The following is a 20,795-nucleotide window of genomic DNA, read 5'->3' on the forward strand; positions in this document are numbered from 1 at the left end:
ATTTTATTTTTTTAAAAATTTTAAAACATGTAGTATAAATTATCCAATTACGAAATATATGGCAAGTGGCAGTGAAAATACCAGTTCAGGAGAAGGAGATCTGACATTCCAAAAAGAAACTAAGAATAACTTTCATTCTCTAGACAAAGTCCTGAACCCAGCTCTTGGCTCTGGACATTATAGGAATGGAAACCTTTGCCCTGCTAACCCCTACCAGTCTACTCTGGACACTGAGCTGGAGTCAGTTACTTGACCAACTCTCAGCAGGACCATAAGCCTCCTCAGTACAGTCACCCTGAAGGTACTTTATGCAAACCAGACAGTCAGAAAGACCCAAGACTTGAGCTGCTTGTGGAAACACAGGGGAAGGTGTGCTCTCTCACACAAGGGTCACACTTGCCCATGGTTGGCCTGGCCTCTCTGCTGAAAGGGGTTTCTTGAGCACTCACCAACTTTTTGAAGAACACTGCTGTAACCTGCAGACTGCAGACTAACCAGAGAGCTGTGCTGACTATCTCTACAGCTTCATTTTCAGTTTATCGTGGCTATTTTATTTTTTAACAGCATGCACAGATTTCTTGACCAGGATGATAAAAGATCTCATTTTCCTTGTAGCCTCTTCAGTCTGACCCATAGCACCCATTTTCCCTTTTCTCCTGTAGCCAAGAGCCTGGACTGGACTGTTGGACAGTTCAACACAGCTCATCATTAACAACTGGAAGAACTACTGTCTAAAAAGGCAAGCATGGAGGCAAGTGCAAGAAATGGTACATCTTCACCAATGATTTTCCTAAAGAAAGATTTGCTAGGTACTCAACAAGTTCAAAATCAAAATGGATGTTTCTTGGCAAATCTTCACTATCGGAATCCTTACACAGGATTTCTTTTTTCTTTTCAGCATGGGAGCAAAACAGATACACCAGAGGTAAAATAAAAAGGATTCTAAAAATAATAAGAATTTAGAAGGAAAAGGGGACTACAGGGACCTCCCGGGACATCTCTGATCTAATTTTGCAGATAACTTCTCTTCTTCTTATGGATCTTCTTCTCCATAAAGCTATTTAAACTTCATCATAAAAACAACAGTTTTCTTATAGCTGCCACTCTGTGGAATCCTTTTCCAGAGTCTGATTTCACTGATTAGAAGCAAGTTTCTTATTTATTTCTTCTTATTTTTTTATCAGTTCCTCAAAGTAAATACATTTCCAGTCAGTTTGCTTCAATTCATTCTTGTCTTGTCTAAATTGTTTCCTTAAAAGTAACCTCACTCCTGTATATTTTGATTAAAGATTACTGCTAGATATCATGATATAAACTGAAAATAAAGAGAAGAAAAAAAATTGTCCAGAGCTTCTACAGAGTCAAACTGAAATCTACATGCAAAAGGGTGTGTTGCCTTTAAATGTAAAAAATGTAAATGGCCAGTCTCTTCGCGAACGAAGAACCGGGGAAGGTCTTTCCACCTTCCAGCCTGCGCATTGGATTTTTTTTTTTTTTTAGGTGAGACACAGTGTGCGCGGAACTGAGCCCACCCTTTAATCCTGGGGTTCATCTGCCGGGGCCAAGCACGCTTGGACGGTGGCAGCGAGGTCCTCAGGACGTAGATGGATTGCCTTACAGGACTAACGAGCTCCATCTGCCCGGGGAGTGTCCTAACCGGGAATCGAACCCTGATCTCAGCGTTGACAACGCTGTGGTTTAGCCACTGCACCACCAGGGACACTCGTGTGTTGCCTTTATGGTTACAGTGACAGCAGCACCGGTACCATCCTCGAGCAGGATGGTACCTGCCCACATTTACAAAGCTCTAAAGACTCTAGTGCTGCAAATTCTTTCTTTCCAACCAGAAGAGCATGGGACAGACTGTCCATCACATGTACAAGTGTAGCTTCTTTATAATCCCCTTGGCTCCTCTGAGTAAACCATTGTGTAGTGACCTGGAGATGACAAATCCAGGTACCTGAGAACAAAAACATTTTATATTTTGTCACTTTTTCAAGCAGCTGGAAACAGCTGACACCAGCAATCTGCTTTTGACCTAGGGCTATAACAAGTAGGTTGAAGTTGTACAGCCAAGATATTGGGTGATGGATATATTTTGCAGTGAAACCAGTGCTAGAGGCTTGCCTCAATATGAGAGGAAAAAACACCTACCACAGCACTAAAAAAAAACCCTGAGCAAAAAGTGTACATAATGTAATATTAACAGGGCAAATAAATTTAGAAAAAAATGACTATGTAAAATGCCCTTCTTCCTGTCTTCCAGATCTTCTTGAATGGATTTCAAGCATCAGCTGAACCTAGTATTATAAACATCTGAAGTACTTACTACCTCTGGAGATTTTCAGGCCCTCTAAAGAGATTAGGGTTCAATGTATCTGTGCCAACCTTAATCCACTTCCCCAGATAACAGGCATTTAAAACAGGACGCGTGTGCCACAAACCTAAACCAAGCAAGAAAAATAAAACACCTGCCCCAGATGAAAGAGAATGTCTAAGAAGCAGGATCAGACATGTTTTACATGCTGTATGAAAGGACAATATTCCACATAGAGGATATGAAGTTGAATCAGATAATCCTTGCTACAAGAATATGCAGTAAGATTCAGACCTGAATGTTTTTATGTTCAGGTCTTATTTACTTGTTTAGCAGGTTCTGACCAACTACACCTGCACAAAGCCACTGATGAAGTACCGCAAATTTCATGATGATGGAAGTAATAATTTTATATGGAAAGGAAAATGGTGACCTAACTTGTCATTACTGGTCATGAGGCAAGAAAGCTGTGATAATTGAACTCCTTTCTGAGGAATGACCAAGCTACATTCACAGCTTGGGCAATCATAAAAATAGCCTTTGTAACTAGACAACGCACAGCCCTGACAGAAAAAAACAAGTATGCTTCCCCACAGTAGTGTCTTTCCTACATCATTTTTAGAATCACAGAATGGTTTGGGTTGGAACGGACCTTAAGGGACCTCTAGTTCCAACCCCTCTCCACACGCAAGGACATCTTCCATTAGACCAGGTTGCTCCGAGCCCCATCCAGCCTGGCCTTGAACACTTCCAGGGATGAGGCATCCACAAATCCTCTGGGCAACCTGTTCCAGTGTCTCACCACCCTCACAATAAAGAATTTCTTCTTTATAACTGGTCTAAACCTACTCTCTTTCAGTTTGACGCCATTCCCCCTTGTCCAGTCACTACACACCCTTGTAAAAATAAGACCTATCTTTCTAGTATGCTCTCTTAAGGTACTGGAAGGCTATAATCAGGTCGCCTCAAAGCCTCCTCTTTTCCAGGCTGAACAATCCCAATTCTCTTTTCTTATAGGAAAGGTTCTCCATCTATTTGATCATCTTGGTGGCCCTCCTCTGGACCACCTCCAAACAGGCTGATGTCCTTCCTTTGCTGGGGAATCCAGAGCTAGATGCAGCACTCCAGGCGGGAAGCACCTACTAAAATATACTCATAATCTGTAGTTTTATTTCAACACGCTGAGCTCCAAAAACAATGTGACAGCTTTTCCCTTTCCACATTTTTAATCATCTTAGGATCGTATGAGACAAGTGGAAGGCTGTGGAAGACTGAACTTTGCATCTCAAGCTTGTCAGGCAAAAATACTGAATAAGTCAATCGATACCTCTCTTCCTGAGACACAGCCTCGGCAGACTGCTGCCAGCTGCAGGGATGTGACAAGGCTGGGGAGCCACTGCACAGTGCCTCGCAGCAAAGCCCTGGGAACGTGGGGCTGCCAAGCACAGGGCACCAACTCTGGCCCCCTCCTATTCATTCAAAAAGTAACAGATATACTAGATTGGATAAAATATTGATAAGACAGTAAGTTAAACTTGTAAGTTGGTGGTGTCTAGCTCCAAGACTTTGATGAGCAATTAATAAACATTGGGACCAACTCATTTTTTCAGATTATGCCTGAGCCTAGGGCCTGCAGCAGGCAGTACCTCCTTCCTATTCCAGTGACAGAAAAGTAGGTCAGCATGATGGGGCCAAGTAAATACCGCTATAAATCCCATCTCTGATAAGCTGTCCAACTTCATTCTTGTTTTATTGCACATGGCTCAGGTTTCATCCAAATCCTCTTCTGCACATGTTCTGTATTTCCCTGAGTGCCTTGTCTGTAGTGATGTAAACCCTATGGTAACTTCCCTTTCTCCAGCACTGAGATGGCAATAGGTAGATGTAGCCATTTGCCCTGAAGAGACTCACAAACACAATTTAAAGTATGTAAAAGTTTAAGTATGTAATAATGTATACAAACCACTAACTCCGGACAGATTGCATTAATGTCTTGTGTTTTGACCACATCTAGGATCAAGTTTCTTCTGGAAGAAATGGGAGCTGTTTTACCTGTTAAGACCCACCAAATCCCAAGTACTTAGCTGAGAACATAATGAGAACAAAAAGAACCAAGTGCATTACATCTTGCAGTATCTCAGTACTCTTTCCAAAATGAAACACAAAAGTTTGTGGCTTGCAATCATAATCATTTCAGTCATTGCTAAAGCCAGAGTTACTCAAGTGACTTCTGAATGGAAACTTTTCATAACTCACAAAATTGGGTGGTGGATGATCCTGTTATATTAGAAAAACGTATTTGCTCTTTTGAGGTTTCCCTCAAACAGTGGGTGCTGCTTGCTTTCCACGTTTCTCTCTTGTTACTTACATAACGTTATTATAAACACATACAGGGAATACACATAACTACCCATGCAAATGCATGGCGATAGCTATGTGATAAACTGTGGAGGCACACCGTGAATTGTAAACACATCTGAGAAACACATTTCATAAGTAACTGGGATTTCCTCACCTGTAGCTGCCCACAAGCACATTTCCTACTTACATGGGAAATTGTCTGATACTCCTTAGAGCTGCCATTTGCAAAAACAGCTTCTGCCCCAGATATTAGAACACACCTTTAGAATAGTTCCTATTATATCCTATACACATCTAAACCCCTACTATCTTCATTTTTTTTAATTAACACAAATTTAATGTCCTGTACCTTGGGAAGGGATTCATCTTAACTAATTTTACCTTTATGCAGCACAGACATCCACAGCTGAGCTTGTCACCAGAGGACCCATTCGTTGTTCACAGGGATAAACGGGCACTTGAGAGACTGAATTCACCTGGTTAACTGTAGATATTTATCTTAGGATAAGACAGGTCCAGCACTACCAGTGACCATGAGAAGATCACTGGATGGACAGCTCTGATGATTTATACTGCAGATACTTATGAACTAGGAGACCTGTCAGAGCTGACTTCCAGGCACGGATACCTTAGACCACTGGAAAAGGGAATGTTTTCAGCTTCTTGGTAGAACTTGCCATTTTCTGTCAATCTTTGAAAGCTCAAGACAACCACCAAAAATTGTGTCTACATTATTCACTGAAGAATTTCTTCACATTGAAAAGTTTTTCAGTCTCTTTTGACTACTGTAAGTTAAAGACTCACATTCAGAGAGGGGGAAAGGAAAACATATAGATCTCCAAAACCTCCTAAAGTTTTTTTTTTTTTTTCTGTAGTGAGTAAGATCATCAGGTCATGGGACTCTGTAATATAAATTTTATCACATTGTTTTGTTATGGACATATTACTCACAGGTTGCAAAACAATGAGGAATTTAGGTAGGCCTTTCCGGGAAAAATAGCAGTGGGTCTATAAAGCACACCATACCTGGTGGCAAACTGTCCAAGAATAAATGTGTATATATATATATATGTGTGTGTGTGTGTGTGTGTGTGTGTGTGAATCTATCTATCTATTTATCTATCTATATGCCTGAATATGCAATCCCACAACCTCCTCCTCCTCTGCATCTTCTTATTTTAGTGATTTAATTCCAAACTGCTGTTCACCCATAAGCTCAGTCGTAGGATTTTTCAAGGGAAGCCAATGGTCTTTTTTCTTAACTTGATTTTACAACACTTTCACATGGAAGACAGAAACTGCCTGTAACTCCTGTTCCTACCCTTGCTGAATGGGTCATTTTACTGGGGCTGGGGTTGTTTCCTCTCTCTTTGTTATTTCTCTGAGAGATAGGATGATGAGAAAGATTAGTGGCTGCCCTGTATTCTGCTGCCAGTGGGCTCAGGTTTCCAACAGTGTTGTACTATCTGACCAAAATAAAATGGAATTTTAAGCACATGGTGATGGAGGTGGAACTTTCCTGATGCATGAGGGAAAATACATAGTAGTAGTGTGGTGCTGTAACCTCTAATTTAAAAGATTATGCTAATAGTCTAGTTGAAATTTCAAGATTCTCTAATTCCCCAATCTTTCAGCTGCTTTTTTGAGACCTTTACATTAGAGGCATAGTGGGTAGCTTCTTTTAAACTGAGAGAAATCAGTACAGAGGCCTTGGCATGTGTTTGATTCACAACAAATTATCCTCCTCTTTTGTGTTTTCTCCATTTTCAACAAGTCTGACTAGGAATAGATTACCACACAAAGATATTAACCAAATATGTAAGAAAGTACTGCCAAAAAATGTTAGCAAGGAATAAACTGATTGACTGATGGAAAATGTCTTTCCTAACTAGCTGTGGGTTCCGAATATGAAAAGAGTTACTGATTACAGGATGATAGGTCCTGATGTGCTAACACTGGCTAGGCTCACATATTTTCACAATTTCTTAACTGTTTACTTACTCTCTCCAGCAGCAGAGAGTATTTTCTTCACTCTTTTGAATACAAATTTAAATACCTTCAGAAAAAATTAAATAATGTGCCTGAGCTTTCAGGTTAAATCAGCAATTCTCTACCACATAGGAGTTAGGGATAAACCCTTTGTTACACAGTACAAACACCTATTTTCAGTATGCTTCCTACATTTCAGTTGCATTCCAGTCCAAAACAATTTCACCCAGAGCAAGCACAGCTTTTCACATAGTGCATTGTGTAGCTTTAACTCGTCTTTCTTTAGACTGTTTTCTAGCTAAAAATGGTCAATACTGCAGGCAACATTAGCCATGGAGACAGTTTTCCTATTCTGTGAACAATTTCTAAAGATGAAAGACAGTCTTCCCACTTCACACTGTCAGAGGGAAAAAAAAGAAGAAATGCCTCTCTTTTTTTAATCAAACCACTAAAACTGTGCAACAGGGTATGAGATGGATCTCTGTACACACTGCTTCCTTTTTTGCTTACTACGTGACTGTGTTTTGGCATGTTCCAACTAGCACCGTCCAAGAGGAAATTTGGGTGTGGTTTAGGGATAGATCACACCGGCAGCTGCTCCGAATAAGAGTTATAAACAAGAACTTCAACAGTCTTAACTCTCTCTGCTGCACTCCACCATAATCCCACCAGTTTTGTGCTGTCCTGTACAGGATCTGTAGCCCTCTGCGACCCATGCACTGAAGCACAAAGCACAAAGCCTTCATTTTCCTGCCATCAAAACATTCTCTGACAACTTCCAACGTGGCTCCTAAAACAAATATTTTAACTACTTAGGCCTGAGAAAACAGGCACAAAAATAGTGATATCTTGGGATGCAAGGGAACCACAAGGTTCAGTGGAGACCAGGATCCAATGCTATTCAGGCATGCACTGAGGGTCAGACTACCTTAGATGAGTCTGATACTAATTAGAACAGACTCAAAAGGCTCTATGCTTAGAAGCCACTCTGTTTAGACTAAATAAAGCAGCCAAGCTCCATCCACATACCTCATAACAGGTAGGACCTGTATGTCTAAGAAAGTCCAGGGATTCGCATGCAAGAAAAAAACCCAATTCACCAGAATTTGTGAGCTTAATGGTTGATTATGAATCTGGTCTTCTCAGGCGGGTCCCTCCATCTTTCCTCCTGGAATCATTCTATGGCTGTACAAATAATAAAATATTTCTTGGAAAAAAAGACACTTATGACTTTGAAGCTTAGATCCCCTTATGCAAAACTGGGACCTGCTTAAGGACCAGAGTTACTGGAATAAAGTAGACTGTTTTCTTCTCTATGTTTGTGACCAGAAAAACCTTTCAAAAAAATTAACTGCAAATTATATATTTCTGCAAGGAGTTTTCATTTTGTGAGAAAGGTCCAGGCTAGCTTTATGTGAGGACCACACACTCCCATGGACCGAAGATGATGCTGCTGCTGAATTGCTGCTTTCAGCTGTGGGATTTAATTATTCTTATTCTCTACAGCTGGCGTTATTGTGCTGTGATGTGTTTATCTCCCGACATCTAGGGGAGGGGGGGAGGATGAAATAAATTTATTACACTCACAATGCCAAAGGGACAGTTTGAATAAGAAATGCTGCAATAAAACCTGCATGACTATGTCCTCTAGCATGAATGATGAATCCAGGTCCTTTGGATCTTGTTTTCTAGCCGCACTTACATACTGGGAGCATGGGTTTTTTTAATGTTATAGGAAAATTACACTAACTTTAAGCCTATTTTGACAAGGTGAAGGAAAGGTACTAGTTTATATTGGCTGATGTCTATCCATCCCATGTTCCTGAAGCCTTTCCCTTCATTTTTACAGGCTGGCAGGGTCACTAATCCTACTTGTTTTCAGTTTGTCAGTCAGTAATCAGTTACATGGCACTATGTCTTTGGAAATGACAGCTGGGACGGGATCTTCCTTGCACAATGCCTGCCTAAATACCAATCTGAGGCAGCTGAAAGGACCAAATACTCTATATCTGATAATGACATGTCCACCAAGCTTAGAATAAACAAGGCTTTGGGGAAGTTTACAACATTGCTATGTGGGAAATGTCCCTACTTTGATGCCATAATGAAGTCATATCAAGCAGAACAGTTCCTGTTACTGGACATTATTGAGAGTCAACTTTTTTTGTTTTGCTCTAAGGCATTTTAATTGTATCACAAGCAGAGACCATCTGGCTTAGGAATGAATATTCAGTATTTGCAGCAGAAGCTGAAATACTTGAGAGGGAAATGGTACTTCCTGGCTTCCAGCTTGCACAGTACCCAACACTAAATCTGGTGTGTTGCACAGTTAGCTAAATTGTAATTTGATGATTGATGAATGACTTTTTAGGCCATTATCATCTCATGATTTAGTTATTGTTTACTAGTTTGGACTTTATGTCTTAAAAAAGATCAATTTATGATAAAAATTACTAAGGCATATGGGCGCTGAAAGGGATAACATACCTCACTGCACTCTGCTGAGGTCAGCTCATCAGCCTTTTTTCCCCTGAGAAGTCATAGAGATAGAAATCAATTTGTTTTTTTAAGAGATAAACATGATTTCTCCCTTGTGTGTGACAGGTGAAATCCACATTTAGGAAAAATATAGAGAAAATATTTGCAAAGTGTAAATTTAAAGAACAGGGACTGCAGCAGAAAATAACTTTCCTGACGAAGAATCAAGATGAGAAAGAATGAAACCATCACCTCTAAAGAGCAGGAACTCATTTCACAAATTTTATGACTGTCACCAGATCCTTTAGTTTGGCCTATCCTATTTCTACTGTAGTACCTCTTGCTCCAGCTTTTTGGGGGAAAAAACATCAAACTCATTTGGCTGAGATTTTTCTGAGCTATGTTTAGAGACTAAAAGATAAAGTTTTGCAGTTTCGAGAAACTCAGGTGGTTGTAACTTTGAGGAGATTTTGCATCATGGCCTATTTACTAGACTGCAGGTTTATTTGTTTAAGTACCTAAATATCTTGAGGCAGCTTTGAGGTGGATGTTGAGCCGTCAGCCTTGTCTGCCACACTGAGCTGCCTCAAATATGAGCAGCCCAATGAGAGGCACCAGGCTTCAATCCCTAGGAGGTATTTTACTCGAATGTAACTGGTACCAGTGCTGGCAGAAATGCATTTAAAGGTAGTGAAGGCTCTGCCGCAATATTTTGGAACTAAATCAAACAACATGTTGACTTTCTCCTGAGGGACTGTGATGTGGTGCATTTCCTCACTGGAGCTCTCTGGGGTGTGCTGGCTCTTATGAGTGCCAGGTTGCAGTGGGTGAAGCAATTTCCTGCCCATGTTCAGAAACCACTCCGGCATACTTTAGGATGATAATAGTTAAAATCAATATGATCAGAGAGCCACCACCTCATTTTCATTGCATTACTGCCATAATCTTAGAAGAGAGATTCATAAAAGTGCACTTGGGAACAAAATTCCAGGGGAGAAGAAATCCATACTACCAGCTATCAGCTAATGTTACCACACAACTGAATTTTCTTGTACTTTTCTCAGGAGAAATTTATCCTAGTGCATGAGACCAACACAAGACTCTCGCAGGCTTGAATGCTGAGCACTACAGCCCTCAGTAGAGCACTATTAAAATTGCCAGGCAGGCTTTCAATGTGGGCTTGCTGTGGAGCTAAACATCTTGCAATGCAGTTCTTTCAGAGCCAAACAAGGCACACCTCTGGGATGAAGCACTTCTGAATACATAGGCATAACCTGAGCAATAAGCAATAAGTAAACAGTAGGAGTTGAAGCTGTAACTAAGAAGTCTAAGGGAATATGGGAAGAGTGAAAGTAAGAGTTTTGCTCTCCTTTGGCTTATAGGAAAAACATATCAAGTGTTATACAAAAATGTGAAAATCTGATAACTGAAGCATTCAGATATCCAAACCTGAAGCTATTCTGACTCAAAAAGAAATTGATACATTTGCTTTTCAAGCAGTACAGACATCACACTTCCATGAAAATCAGTATGTCTCTCCATTGCCTGTTGCAAGGCAGAATTTCTTTCGAGCAGTATCTCATCCAAAGAATGGGAAGTGACACTACTATTAGGGTCGTAAGTATGAGATTCCCTCTTATGATAAATCCAATGTCATTTTATGTGTTCAGTGACATCCCATTCAGTGTCTAAACACTGTCAATATAACACAAAAATGTCTCCCTTTGCACACCAATAAAACTGGGGAGGACTGGGTGCTGTAAACAAGAGACTAAAAACTCACTTTCAGGCACAGGAATTTTGTCAGAATTTTGTCACCTCAGAGGAAATGCTGAGCACAACCTTAACAGCTACATGAAACTCTTATGTTAGCAAGGTGAAGTAAGTCCAGTGAAGAAACCCCACCACCTGAGAATGATATTTTAAATGGCAATTACAAGAGGCAAAACTAGTTTAATGTATATGGTTTGGCAAAGTTGCACTCCGCTTCTTTAAGAATGCATTACATTATGAGCATTCTTATTAGAATTTTATTGCAATATTCAAGGTGCACTCAGAAGATACTATTTTTTTAAATATGCATTTATTTGCTTACATCTTATTTTACAACTACTCTTCCAGCCTCCAGTTTCATTTCTAAAATGAAAGCTAGTGATATTTCCATATCAAAGTTTAAAATTAATTTGCTTTTTGAGACATGCCCCTTGATCTAAAATACTTGATTTTAATTAGGACATTCAATTTTCTCTAATGAAATCAAGTTCCATTTACCTAATCCAAAACTACTTTCTGAAAGAGTTATAAGCAGTGCATTTTCTCAGCACAAGCCCTCCTAAGGCTTGTCCGCATGAGGAGATTGTACCTACACAGCTAAACTGATTTCAGATTGATCTACTAAAATCCCTACAAAATGTTACCCATAATTGGGTCTTACCCCACTTCTGGATCAGTTTTATCGAACAGCTTAAGTTTCCTAATGCAGACCAGGAATGGATAATAAAAAAATCAAACACATTACAAATATATGTCAGGATGGAAAAGCTAATTGAAATCTGTCCCACCTCCCAGAGCACAACTGCCTGGACCTGCATATCCTGGAGCACTGCCATCTCCCACCATCATGTATGTACTGCTTCCTTCTTCCCTTTGCCCTCCTCTCTGTAACTTGTTACGTACATGTAGACCATGCCAGATCATGTCTGCTTCTCATTAAGCAGACATGTACAAGACATTTCTGAGGAACACTTTGCATATTCTGGCTCCATGTTAGGATGATGTTCTGCCCCCATGCACAGCTCAGAGGCGCGTGGGTAGACCAGGGCAGAGATCATCAGTGCATGGGCACAAACAGTGAAAAGCACTCCCTTCCCCTACTGTGAGAGCTCACTCCCTCTATATAAAGTAAGTGTTTGTTTGGGGGAAAGCTTGTCTTTATCAACTTTGTAGGTCTCATCAACATAGAGAAATGCAATAAAGACTACACATTATTAAAAACTCTGAAACACCCTCAGTTCCTTGCTGACTGTGGCTTTCACAATGCAGGGGCACGGCAACAAAATTATTTAAAAAACTGCATACCTTGAAACATAGCCAGGCTGTCATCCATTTGACCACTTTCACAACCCAAAAAACATGCTGGTAGAGCTCAGTATTCACTACTCCAGGGTCTACTACATTAGCAGTCACATGGCTTCCATTTGCAGTCAGAAGATGCTGTAGTCGATAGGTAAATAACACAAGGGCAAGTTTGCTTTGGGCATAGGCTCCATGGGGTGAATACGAACATCTGTACACAGGAGAGAAAAAGAAAGATGCACATAAAAATAACCAAACAGGAAATAGAATTGCACAAACACCAAACGTATCTCATTTTGCAATATCCAGCAAAAAGCTATACATTGAATCATCAGAAGAAACACCTTATAGCTGGCAAGCGTGTTGTTTGCTTAAGTTCTGGTGATTATTCTGTCAGACATCAAGCCTTATTTATGTCAGGGAGAAATATTAAAATAAAATTACACAATACTTGTCGGAATCTCTATGTCAAACCATTTAAACTAGAAATGCTGAGTCATCAATCTCCAGGCTGTCGTTGCCTTGAGACCCTCAAACTTCTCTCCTCTCCTTCACTCCCCTCTTCCCAAACATACATACCATGTTCCCACCTAATAAATCCATGTCTAATCATACCACTCCTGATTATTATTATTATTTGTAGTATCTACTAGTTGAAGGTTCCTGTGTTGGGCACAGTAGAGGTGAGTAAGGGACTCATTGCTCCTTCCCCAGTGACGCATCGGAGGGTGCACAGTTAAAGATATGAATAAAAATATGGGCAAGGAGAGCGGCTGCAACCGCAACCACAATTATGTCCTATATGGAATTTAAAGCATAGATGTCTGGCTGGGTCTGTTCCAAAGAGGTATGAAAAAGGCACACAAATTCTGGGAGTTACAGCAAAACCTGCTGAGACTCCTGTGCACCTCTCTCATCTGGATGTCAAATGTACCTTTCTTTCAAGTCAAGCTTTTTAGGAACTGATGATTAGTTGGGTTTCATTGCACGCAGGTAGCAGTGCATTTTTTTCTTTTTTAATAAGCAGGTTAGTTTGAGGCAAATTAGCAGGTGTGTCACTTAAAATGCTCCTTCTGACCGGGGCCTTAGCATCACTTCCACAAATTCCTATGCCATGACAATTCACTCCTGTAATTGCTACAGCCTCTCCTCTAACCTTATTTGTGTGTAGCAGAACCAAAGGCAAGTGGTGGCATTACAAACAGCTCACAGGCAAAGCAGCCAGGAGCCTAAAGCAACAGGTTCCTGGGGACAGTAAAACTGCTTCGGTCCCCATCCACTTTGCCACAGCCTGGGGAGGTGTAGTTGCATGCTGTTGCTCCCCATGTGGAGTCAGGGGTTAAGGCATGTAGGGCAGCAGGACTCTAACCTGCTGGTGAAGGGTGATAGAGGCACACAGACCCAGGAGAAAAACTCTTTCTCCAGTTCCCTCCTTCCCTCTAGTTGCTGTCCTGCCTCTGTGGTGGCCACAGCTACAGCTCTATCCCCCACATTTTTACACTTGGTGCAGCAAATTTCTGGATCCGGGATGCTCCTACTCTGCCGGAAAGCCTGCTTATAGTTTTCTGTGGCTGTTACTACATGCAAGGTTTTTTTTCTTTGAATGAACACCAAATCTATGAGTTCTTTTTGTTATCTCATTCTTATTGAATATCTTATTTATAATATCCTGTACACTTCACCACAGAAAGCACAGGATGTTAAGAAACAGGCAAACTCTCTGCAGAGGTATAAGGCTACTGAAGCAATTTAACTGCCCATGTTATCTGAAAGGACTCAGAAACTTGGAAACACAATAGCAAATCATACAGCTCACCTACAGGAAGGGAGAGACAACACCACAATCTCCAGTGCATCTCTTTTCTTTTTTTTCTTTTTTGTTCCCCCTTTTCTATTCTTGCTGAAGCAAATCACAAACAAATGGTCTACAAAAGAGTTATATAAATTGAGAACAATAAAAGGCAGCTTACAGGTGGCCCTTGCACCAGCCAACGGTCTCAGCTGTAATATGTTGGATAATATAGCTCCACTATCATAAAGATATCACCTGCACCTTCAGGCAAAATGAGCTATTTTAAGAATAAAGAACAATCACTGCATGAATACAAAAGTGAACTGGCATTAGTCAGGAAATTGCACTTACATTTTAAATTCAGTAACGTCCGTGCTCTGATCTGAGACACTCAAAATGTCACCTTATGCTTCATGCATATTTCAACCCTTTTAACTTGAAGGACCAGATTCTCAGCCGCGACAAGCTTCTCTCGCGCACAGCCACGTGGGGCAGAGCTCACGCCACCCCTGGGAAGAAGCACTCATCCCAAGCCACCTGGGGCAGCCAGTTGGCAGCTAACCCTGGCACTCCTCCATCAGTGCCACCATTCCCCCACTGAACACAACCTGTGGCACAGGACAAGCTTCCTGAGTTGAATTAGAGTGATCTTGTCTGGCAAGTGGATCACAAGTAAGCATGGCTGGGGACTACTCTAACTTGTTCTGCCTGGGTCTAGTCTGGCCTTCAGTAACCTTCAGATGCCAGGTAAGAGGATGGTAAACTCTCCCCACGACTTCCCATTCCCACATTTTGTGTGAGTGCTGTTTTGACTTACCTTGTGGCAATGAAGCACGAAATACAAGGGCTGGATCCTCAAAAGCCTTGTATTTGCATAGATATCTATGTCAGAGAAACACGAGTGCTAAGAAGATATAAAAAGCTACCCAATCAACGAGGAAGCCTTTTATATCACAGTGCAGAGATGCAAATGATTTGCAAGGCAGCAGAGGATCAGACTTCAATAACATGCTATAGATTTAAGGATATAAAATTGGATACGCAGAGCAGACCCTTTTGGCAGAACCCCTGCAATGATTACCTGCTCTCTTCTCATTTTCTTTGTGTGTGCTTTTTGCTTTCCAGGAATCTAACATCAATGGACTACATAAGACAGAAGAATAACATGTGACACAGAACTGACAAGGATTTTTGTTGAACAACTGTTTTGTTTGTGAGACCCTATTTTATACATGAAGCATAAGAATCAAGTTGTTTAAATGCCACATTAAAAAAAAATCAACACTGGTTACTTCACTTCATTACACCAGTCTTAACTTTATGTATCAGAAGAACAGGCCCACTTAGGCTCCTGCACCTATAGCATGATTGCATCTCCCACACACATATGTGTAGAATCACAGAAGGTTTTGGGCTGGAAGGGACCCTTAAAGATCACCTAGTCCACATCGCTACCATAAGCAGGGATCTTTCCACTTGACAAAGTTGTTAAAAATCCCATTCAACCTGGCTTTGAACATTTCCAAGGATGGGACATCCACACTTTCTCCGGACAACCTGTTCCTGTGCCTAATCATCTCCATCATAAAAAAATTCTTTCTTTTGTCCAGTCTGAGTCTACCTTTTTTCAGTTTAAAACTCTAAAATTTATTCCTCTTATGCATGGAATTATCTGGCTTTAAAGCCTTTGCATCTTAATCTAGCCTGTCTTGGCACTTCATGCTCTGTATGTACCTTTTCTGCAATGAATGAAAGTATAATTGCATGGTAAAAAGTACTGACATTATGCATTTCCCCATTTCCACATTTTCTGAAGGCTCTAAAATCTTTCTGAAATGAAAGTGCACGCAAGAGGCAAGCCGTCCTAAAGCAGAACAACGCTTACCAGAAAACTGTGCTGGCGCAGCAGTGCACATGAGGTGCCTGTGACTCTTGGACCCTCAAGGACACAGGGTCTTGCTGCTTCACAGTAAGGCAGGCAGGCTCTCAAGCAGAGAAACTCTGCCTCCTAAGTAGGTAACCAGTCAGGCAAAAGACTGGTAGCTCCCAGTGGTATCCATATTGGATGCTGTCTGGTTTGCTAGACCTGGAAGTACTGGTGTTCAATGCCCAGGGATTCACCCTAATAAATGCTTGAGCGTTGCCAAACAGCATGTGCTGTGATATGGCAAGCCTGTATACAGTCAGCAGCTAGCAAAAGTGTAGCAAGGACTTTGTAGGAAGAAGTTCAGTGGGAAAGCAAGGCGTGCCTGGCATCAGGAGCTTTGAAAAGTTCATGCTCATCCACTCATTGGAGTGGGGCTCCCTGTGGACCACTCTTTCTACCATGGAAAACAGTGTCGCCTGGAAGATGCTCCTCCATAGCATTTTGTTGAGTCACTGCTGATAAAACAGGGCAATGCACAACTCACTAAACGAAAGCTACAGAAGCAGTTAAAGCAGACAGAATTTAATTAGCTGCTTTGAAATCTAGCCAAAAGAGCAGTAATATACATGATCTTCTCCTTCCTTTGAAAATAACATTTTATTGATTCCATATTGATGAATAAAGGATCAGGATAAGGCAGGTTCTACATTTTGTGTCAAATTAATTTTTAGCAGAAATTCTTACTTTTGGCTTAAGATTTTTTGCAACATAGGCTACATGTTTGAATTGTCATTACAAAAATTAGGGAGGGGAAAAGAAAGAGTCTGTTTTGCATTTTTGACAGAACAAAACAAGCAAGTATTTAATTCTGAAATGAAGGCCTTGTGGTTTGTTCCTTTTGTTTTTTTTGCTTTTTTTCTCCTTTTCCACTAGAAGCTGATTTTGCTACATATCCCCATGGTGCTGTCTCCAGCAGCACTCTCCCTATGCAATGTATTTGCAAAAAATAATGAGAAGCCAAATTTCAAACTGAAGCCTGCAGCAGCTAATTAGGTACTTAAATATGAGCTCAGTTGCTATCCCAGCTTGAAAACTGGATCCATGTTTAGCATGTTCCTTGGCAATCCGTCTTCCTCTTGCTTCTTTTCTGGTTGGCTTTAGTTGGTCTGTGTTCTGCAGTGGTCTCCCACTTATGTTCAGTGATCTCACACTTAGTAAAGGGCATTAAGTAAGTTGAGGATACTCATTGTGAAATAGGAGAAACAAAACTGCTTCTCAGCAAAGACCGCTGTGCATGGGCTCTCTTGTTGCTCTCAGCTTTTTCACTCTCATTAACAGCTCCTTTCGCACGTGGAGGAAGCGGACATGGACAAACTGACAGCACCCTTTCCCTTCCCCACCACATCTTGCTTCAGCAAGAGGCTTGGAGGACCCGTGACTGTACTGACTGACACACAGGTCAGCCTGACACACTGACAGCCGGTGCTAGCAGTGAAGGTCTCCTGATGTCAACCTCTTTCACACCACACTTGTCTTGCACACGTCTTTCACCCATCACCATGCTTCCCAATTTCCAGGGTGTTAAGTGGAGGGCAGAGTGCACCAAGATCAAACTGCAGAACAACTAAGCTGCTATGTGCTCCATTAAAAGACAAGTGATGCAAAATGCGGCTGACATGCTGGGGTTTTTAATGAAAGGACAGCCACACAAAATTTCAATATAGGCCTTAGGATGAATCAGAGAATTAGGCAAAACACAGGCTTGATGTATTAAAATGAGTAAAGCTTCCTAATGACTTATGTATTAATCTTGCAATACATCATCATCATTGCTTAGTCAAGACTATAAAAGTCTATTATTAAATTCTCATGAAGCTTTCACAGTCTTAAATTTTCTTTCTCCAGGGAATGCAGCACAAGTTTTGATAGATTTTGCAGTTTATTTTGAAGCAGCTGCAGAATTATATTTCAAAATAAACATGCCTTTGCTGGTCATCATAAGCAGTTTCTTTCTCTTTTCCTATGATAAACCAAAGCCTGAGTCCTAAATGTTGCTTATTAGATTAGAGCAGGCTTCCTAACAGTACTACATATATTTATCCTGTGAACACATTTTCTGAATCTCACCAATTGGGATAAAAAATGATACACAGAAAAAGAGAAAAGACAGAGATTGAGAAATCAGAAATGAGGAATGCAGCATCAATGACTCTTAAAAAGCTCGCATGACCCTGTGATGAACTTGTTCAAAAGGAAGGCTACAAAACCAATATACGAAATTAGTAGTTCTGCACAGGCTAAAAAGCAAATCCTTCATGTCCTAATTTGTGACATGGATGTTACTTTAGCACCCACAGGACAGAGACACTTTCAGAGCAACCCACCTCACCCTTTCATTCTGAAACTATGAACATGGACAAAGATTGACCTCATCTCAGAGGTCAAATCTCTCATCCTGCACTGAGCTCCTCAGTTCCACATACTACTCACAAGCAGCTCTGGCCAAATCTGGGCTTTCTCTAGCACCTTTATCTTACTGTAGTAAAATAACATTTTTCTTCTTAAAATTAGACTATAAGGGTAGAAACTCAGAGCTGGGAGATGTTCTCTTTCTCTAACAGGCAAAATGTTGGTGATAGTCTCAGTAACTGATACCTCTGCAAATGAGTGACTCCTGCCTTGTGCTTAACCCATAATTCAATAGGAGCCACAAACTGGAAGCTGGATTGTGTTTTGGTTTTGGTTTCTTTTTTAAAGTCGCATTTCCCAACTTCCAGCTGTATAAATACAAAGCATTTAGTGACTAGCCCCTTGTTACAGCCCGTGGGAAACGCAGAGGGAACAAAAATTAATTTACTGTCTCTGGAGGACTACATTTAGTAAAGGAACCTGGAATGTCGTTGTTATTAAATCCTTTGTGAAAGGTAAAATAAGCAGGGGCTTGTCATCTTGGGTGTTACTGTCATCGAGATGGAATTAGTGCATCATTTTTCATTTGGCTGATCCCTATTTCTAATGACAGTAGATGAGAGGCCAAGTGCCCTCCTGATCTACTGAGCCTTGCTGTGTGCAGTTCAGTTGCTGTGTGCTCAGCACAGTTTCCAAATGTATCAAACATGGACTCAAAGGCTGGACATCTCTAAGTCTCACCAGAATCAGTATCTTTAAAAAAAAGTAAAATTTTTCTGTTTGTGTACAGTTGTTTTCAACTGTTTTTGATTATTTTAAGCATCAGTGGTAAATTCAAGTTGTAATTACTGTAATTTCATTCTCCTGGAAAATATATTTCTTCATTTAGAATGATATAAATTGCCTCTTTTCTACAGTCGGGGCATGTGATGCAGTATTAAGTACTTGCTAATAGTTGAAGTGGTATTTGGGCATAATAGTATCCCTTCATTTAATCAAAAATCTCCATTAAAGAAATGAATAAGTAAATATATAAAAGGAAGCAAGATTTTGCATTGCTGCAGCCAAGAAAAAGATCAAGGCTTCAAGACCTACATTCTATGTTCTCAGGACCTTTTTGAGTGATGGGGAAACATCATGGCCATATATCTTTTCATATTATCTCTTGGATAATCTGGATCTCAGGTTACTGAAGATTGTTAGACATCTTGTAAGATTATCTCTTGGATTATAAATGGGGGGAGGTACTCCCCACCCACTTGTGGAAAGCTTCCTAAGTCTCCTGCAATAAAGCTTTCAAGTTGAAAGAAGTAATGGGGTTTCTTATGGTTTCTTCTCTTCCACCAGAAGGCACATAGGACCACAAAATGGTCCAGTAATAACTTGAATAATCCAAAATCTTTTTAAAAACCATCTTAAAACTGGAGTACACTTCTGTAGACCAGCTGCAGATTCTGAGATTTTCATTCTGGGACTCAAAAGGAACCGTAGGGTCTGGATATGTAAAAAAAAAAGTGCCGCCATTTCAAATCCAGTGGAGTTCACCAAATGTGGTTAGCAGATTTACTGTAGACTACATTAGTGAATATGTGAAGATAATTTAAGGTTTTGTTTTGTGGTAGGCTGAACCCACTGCACTGCCTTGGATTTAAAGAGATGCTGAATGTGTTCTGCAAGACCAAATTTTCCCCACACTGAGGGACTGGTTTGTCTTATCAGGGAAAATGTGGCTTGAAAGTACACACATACTGCAAAATCATTTTTCCTTTGAGATGCCTATAACTACTGTGCAGAAAGCCCTATGCCATCAATCTCTGTCTACAGAAGCAGCAAAATACTATTAAGTCTGGCACAATATAATTTTGAAAATCAGTTTCTGTTTGTTCAAACAATTTAGCAACTCTGCTTTTTAAAAGTTTTCTTATGTAGCGAGAAGATGAATATCACAGCTTCAAACTGAGTGATAAAAGTGACTAACTCCTAGTGCATGCATTAAGACAAAGAACAAACTCATAAAGAAAGACAGATAGTTGTTAAAAACCACCACAAGAAACCTTCCCCTTAGGCAGAAGACATTCCTAGGTTAAAGAAGAAATACAGCTGAAATGCCAACAGGTACAGGAGAAATAAAAATGTGGAATTTTTTGCATCCATGAAATTATTCAGTCCAGACTTTGCAAGAAAGGCTTTTGTTTGTGTACTGTACATCAACAGTGACATTCATCCACTGTCAGAAACCACATGGGATGTAAATATGAAAGGGGCCTCTGAAGTGGGGGTGGTTTCTTACTTAAGGAACACAAACAAGCCAACTTCAACAAAACAAAAAAACCTACAAGAAGGGATGAACACCCAAAGTGGCCTGCAGCCAGTATTGCAGAGTGGTTATTTGTAAGTACCACAAAGGACAGTATCACCAATTGCTTTCTGCACCATTTGGACTTAGAGCTGAGTTTTGGTTTTTGCTTTATAAATTTCCCAACACTGTATCAGCCTGGAACACTATA

At 40.5% G+C, this 20,795-nt stretch overlaps 1 protein-coding gene across 2 annotated transcripts in view; it reads right to left on the bottom strand.

The window, feature by feature from the left end:
- DHRSX (dehydrogenase/reductase X-linked) overlaps window positions 1-20,795 on the bottom strand; it is a 206,842-nt gene that overhangs the window by 18,899 nt on the left and 167,148 nt on the right. For both annotated transcript variants that reach the window (XM_027891383.1, XM_027891382.1), the window contains one exon: window positions 12,224-12,431. In XM_027891383.1, the coding sequence (XP_027747184.1) occupies window positions 12,224-12,431 (208 nt within the window). The remainder of the gene's footprint in view (window positions 1-12,223; window positions 12,432-20,795) is intronic.

The sequence above is a fragment of the Empidonax traillii genome, unplaced genomic scaffold (assembly GCF_003031625.1).
Source record: "Empidonax traillii isolate 1590-97213 ecotype Southwest subspecies unplaced genomic scaffold, ASM303162v1 scaffold320:size708019, whole genome shotgun sequence".
Lineage (NCBI taxonomy): Eukaryota > Metazoa > Chordata > Aves > Passeriformes > Tyrannidae > Empidonax > Empidonax traillii.